The sequence below is a fragment of the Montipora foliosa genome, chromosome 7 (genome assembly GCF_036669935.1).
Source record: "Montipora foliosa isolate CH-2021 chromosome 7, ASM3666993v2, whole genome shotgun sequence".
Classification (NCBI taxonomy): domain Eukaryota; kingdom Metazoa; phylum Cnidaria; class Anthozoa; order Scleractinia; family Acroporidae; genus Montipora; species Montipora foliosa.
Genome location: NC_090875.1, coordinates 14,884,104 through 14,889,103, shown reverse-complemented (window position 1 = coordinate 14,889,103; position 5,000 = coordinate 14,884,104). Strand labels below are relative to the sequence as shown.

At 40.8% G+C, this 5,000-nt stretch overlaps 1 protein-coding gene across 1 annotated transcript in view; it reads right to left on the bottom strand.

Moving 5' to 3' along the window:
• The window catches only part of LOC138010766 (F-box DNA helicase 1-like), a 42,544-nt gene that overhangs the window by 27,232 nt on the left and 10,312 nt on the right, over positions 1 to 5,000 (bottom strand). Inside the window, exons 5-8 of the mRNA XM_068857744.1 lie at positions 4,586 to 4,708; positions 3,393 to 3,490; positions 2,144 to 2,222; positions 962 to 1,051 (exon numbers count right to left, since the gene is read on the bottom strand). Of these exons, the coding sequence (XP_068713845.1) occupies positions 962 to 1,051; positions 2,144 to 2,222; positions 3,393 to 3,490; positions 4,586 to 4,708 (390 nt within the window). The remainder of the gene's footprint in view (positions 1 to 961; positions 1,052 to 2,143; positions 2,223 to 3,392; positions 3,491 to 4,585; positions 4,709 to 5,000) is intronic.

Sequence of the window (5,000 nt, the reverse complement as noted above, 5' to 3'; positions counted from 1 at the left end):
ACATTTTTACATAGATTCGGTTAGCGCTCACTCGGTTGGTCGATCTGTGGTATGGTGTACAGCAAGTCTCGTGTAATCGTGGACACATCAGAATATGCCGCAAGTCTTGATTCTTTATACCCAAAGTCTATTTCCGATTTTCATATAAACAAACGCAAAATCTTTTTAGGATTTTGCAATCTGTACTGATTCTCACTTTCCCAAATAAAAGCAACCTTGCACTTTGTATGACACTGAGACCAGCAAAGTTCTTTGTTTAATGTGTGTGGGGCTTGAACGGCACAACTTTGAAAATAAAACAGGGGGCTGTGTGGTGTAAAGAGGAGGGACTTTAAAATCTACAACGCAGTCTCAACGGGAACGCCACAAAACAAGAATATCATTGGTTAAAAAGACGAAAAATAATCGTGCTGCACGTGCTGCACGCATTTTAATGAGTAAAGCAGAATTCCCCAAGGGAGAAAGAGCGCGTAATATTTCACCAATGAGAACCATTTGAGTCATTCTTTGCCGCTAATTTTACTGACCTATAATTTTTATTGCTCTGGAAGTAAATATCCGGAGAACAATAGGCATTCTGCGCGATGAACACATAAGTTTGCCGTACTATGCACAGCAACGACGTTAAATCACAACTTTTAAGCTTTTGACGATGACATGAGTGTACAAATACGAGCCTTTCATTCTATATTTTAACTGTAAAACCGCTCGTACCAATTTACTTTTAGGATACTTCGCCCACAGTGTACGACGTGAAGGAGATGGTACAGTCACGAAAGACATACGACAATTAAATGAAGTTATATTCGGATGAGAAGTTTCTGTCGACTTCGCCATCGCAGATCTCAAGGTCCCTTGTATCAGAATCCAAACCCTAAGCGGGAGGTTTACTCACGAGCAACAGTTCTTGTCGAACAATGAGAGAAATCAAAACAAAACAATACAGTCCTCCATGGCTCACCGGAAACCAACGCCCTTGTAAGCCAGGGAATGAATGGTCCGTGACTCAACATTTTGTGGGAACAAGGTGACAGCCTGTTCCTGGATTGATCTGAAACGGTAAGTGAGTGAAATTCATACCAAGAACAACGAGATACACCCGTATCGGCCGAGTCGAAAAATAATATAATACTCTTTGTTTACCCCTCCAAATTTTGAATAAGGATTGTTTTTTTTTGTTTTCTCTTGTGACTTACAACTGGAAACAATGCTTTCGCAAAACGGTGGGGAGGGGGGGAGGGAACAAAGAGTATTATGGTATTTTCCGAGGTGGCCTATATTTTTTCCGGTACGACATACTAAACACTATCATTTTGAGTGGTACCCTTTACCGAATAACTTGAGTTTGGAATATCGCACAGCCCTAAAACTTTGACACGCTATTTACTCATTACCCTTCTACAATATCTCAATATCTCGACTTAATTTATTGAATACAGAAGATGCAAAAAATGAGCTGAAATCAAGAAAGTGTTCGATTTTTGGCAAACAGCAAATGTCAGCCTGACATTTCCCGTTTGCCGTAAGCGTAATGACTCTCCGCGAGAGAGCCGCGAGGCGGTGAAAACGAGTCGCGAAGCGGCGAGAAGAGAAAAATCCTTGGAATTGAATCTCACTTTTATGCAGACGCCAAGGTCAGGATCTGACCCTCAGGCTCGGATTCGTTGATATTTTTACAAACACGCAAATCAATATCATTGGTTCGTTTGATTGGTAATACCGAGGGGACGCGTGATAACTAAGTTGCCATTGGTCCCCTTTGCAATTATCAATTTGACGCGTTTGACAGCTGGTGTCTGCATCGAAGTGAGAATCAAGTCTAAGGTAACCAGAGGTTTTTCTCTTCTCGCCGCTTCACGACTCGTCTTCTACGCTCGCGGCTCAAGAAAAACCTCTGGGACCAAGTTACCCAATGAAAAGACGCGTTTTGTTTCTTTGTCGTCATCCACAAATTGACTGCCGATTGACATAACATCTTGTCTGTCACAATTTGGAAATGTTTAAGTCCATTTTCTTTTTACTGAAGTTTATAATAATTGAGTGCTTAACACGTAGAGAGCCTTTGGATATACGCTATGTAAACATGTAATCTTATTGTTACCATCATCATCATCATCATTATTTATTCACTTGCTCCACTTACTTGTTGTACGCAACATTCAGAAATTTTTCCATGGGCCGCATCTTTGTGTACTCCACCAAAGTGGTTGTCTTCCCAGTTCCTAGAACCACACAAAATAAAACATCCCGATGTACAACCCTAAAAATGACCACGGATCATCCCACCAAGTGGCAGACGAAGTCACAGTGACCGTTTTCGGTCTGCTGGGTTTACACCTGGGCCCGGTTGTTCGAAAGCCGATTAACTCTAATCCCAGATTAAAAATTTACCACGGAGTTTATTTCTCTGCTCCCAAATGCCGTTCAACGCTGATATTCGGCAAAACTTACATTAGGGGAAGTCAATCTTGAAAAACAAACTTAAGCAAAAGGAACTTTCACCAAAAAGTGGAAAACATGAAACAAAAGTTTACGCTAATCCAGGATTAAGTTAATCGGCTTTCGAACAACCGGGCCCTGAATAACATAAGAGCGTAAATGACAAGTTCTGATAGGGTATACAGTAAATTATTTTTGCGTGTTCTTTCGGAAAAGAAACCGTTTTTGGTTGATTTGGTCGATAAACTTCTCACATTGGCATCAAAGCATGGCACGAGTCATGCCACTCGCGCGAAGTGGAAATTCTAGCCACAATCTTTTCACAACTTCCCAAGATTGAGAAGAAAGGTACTGTAATGAGGTCCTATTGCCTCTGAAAGTTCCATGACAAGCAATGATTACAGCAGGGCTGTCTACGGGGAGTACTAGTCTCCTGTATAAACTGGCAGGGATTCTAATTAACAAATCGGTTTTCACTCCGAGACATAAAAGGCGCGCTATTAAAGGCGTGGTACCTCATTTAAGCACTCGGCGATCACCATGGACAAATACAGAGCTTAGTCAATGTGCAATGAAAAACGCTCTTAATGCCATTGTGTCCGTGTCTTGTTCTTGTTTAAACATCTCCAGTCATTTTTCTCTCCCTGGAAGTATTACGTCAGGGTCCTGCTTCTATGATGCCATGTGCTGATTGCCATCTTGGATCATCATTTGTGCCAGAATGAATTTGCACAAAGATAGAGCGAGAAGCGATTCTTTAAAAAGTGCCTCTTTGTGTTAAGACAATTATGATACGAAAAAATGTGCTCCTAGCCTTGCTTCAAGAAGCTCACCAAAGCCTAGATTCTTTTTCATATTTTCATTTTTCGTTAGAGGGATGAAATGTAGATGAACCATCCTCTTTAAAAACGCTCATGGAATGTTACAGTAAGTTCAATTTCTGCTGAACACACCTGCAAAGGCCATGATCTTGATGATCTCTCCATTTTGCAGGTCATGTTTAATAATTCGCACTTGCTCATGTGTTAGTTGAAGCTTGTCATTAAGTGATCTTGAGAAAAAAAAAGAGATCGGCTGTTTAAAAAATAATAATTTGAGAAAGTTGAAAGTCATCGCATTAGAATGAAGAATACTTTGATCACTATCGGGAAAAATGCTGAAAATTTGAACTGAAGGCAACATTGTTTAATGTTTATAACTGTGGAACAACATTTGAACATGTTCATACATGCAACGTCAGCAAGATGTCTTTCACAGCCAGTGACGTTAGGGCCTAAAGGCCCTAACCCCTTTAACCCTCCTAGGAATCACACATAGGTTTTACACCGTTTTAATGCCAGGCAAAAGGGTTAAACAAAATAGCCCGAATGCATAAATGGCAGCCTCGCTCTCAAACAACATTTCTTTTGTATTTTGCCCATGCAAACGAGACTAGTGAGTCTACTTACCACATTAACAAAAGATTATTTTCTGGCGGCCATTTATGCATTCGGTCTACAACAGGTATCGAATAGATTGTTTTCACGTGACGTCACGGCGGCCATCTTGGTGTACCAAAACAATGGCACGGCGGCCATGTTGGTATACCCAACTAATCCTCCGGGAATTGGGCTCTATTGTCATGCAAACGTTTTCTTTTGTTTCCGTGAAAAAACAAGGTTACTGATCACGTGAGTGAAAACACTCCATTCGACCGATGGCAGCAATTGGCTCACTGCAATAATGTTTTCACTCGGTCACGTTAAAACGTCCTTTTTAGCAACAGTTAAAAGTTTTCAATCATCCACTTTACGAAGTTCGTCGTAATAATTTAATTTTGAGCGGACAATGCTTCGTTGACCACTTAAGAGCTCGATTTCAATACGCAACTGAGCTTCGCCTTGATTCCTGATGTTATCTCACATGATTTAATAGCGACTTAAGACGAGCCAATGACGTATTGAAATCACAACTGGTAGGCAAGTTCGCAATTAATTATTTTTACCATCGCAGCAAGGAAGTTGAACTGGGAATACCACAGAAGAACTTCAGCTAAAGCGGTAGTGGTCAGAATGAGACTTGAACCCAGAAACTCGGGATTGTAACTCCGGCACTCTAACGATTTGGCAACGCTGCCTTTCCTACAAAGGGACAGTGAACATTGTACCTGTATTTCATGATAGACTGCTGTCCGCTAAAATTCTGATCAAAAACAGCATTTATGGTAGCACAGGTCGCCTGGAAAGCGTTCTCGTACAAATAAAGGGTATAGAAAACTCTGTAGTGGAGCCTAATGGAGACCAACAAGAGCAAAAAGAGAAATAAAATGTCAAGATGAATAATAATTATCAGCATGATCAATGCTTACACCAGCCTAGGTAAACGTTATTAAAGATGTACCTGAGAAACGTTTCTATTGGTAAATTAGCTGTGTCTCAATTTGCCAGGGTTATTAAGGTTAGAGGTTCCAGTGGAACTAAGGTGGCACATCTCACAGTTGAGTTATGCAGGGGAAAACATGCATGAATGACAGACAACAGCTACAATCTTGGACAAATTAAATGGAACATTGAGACCACCCC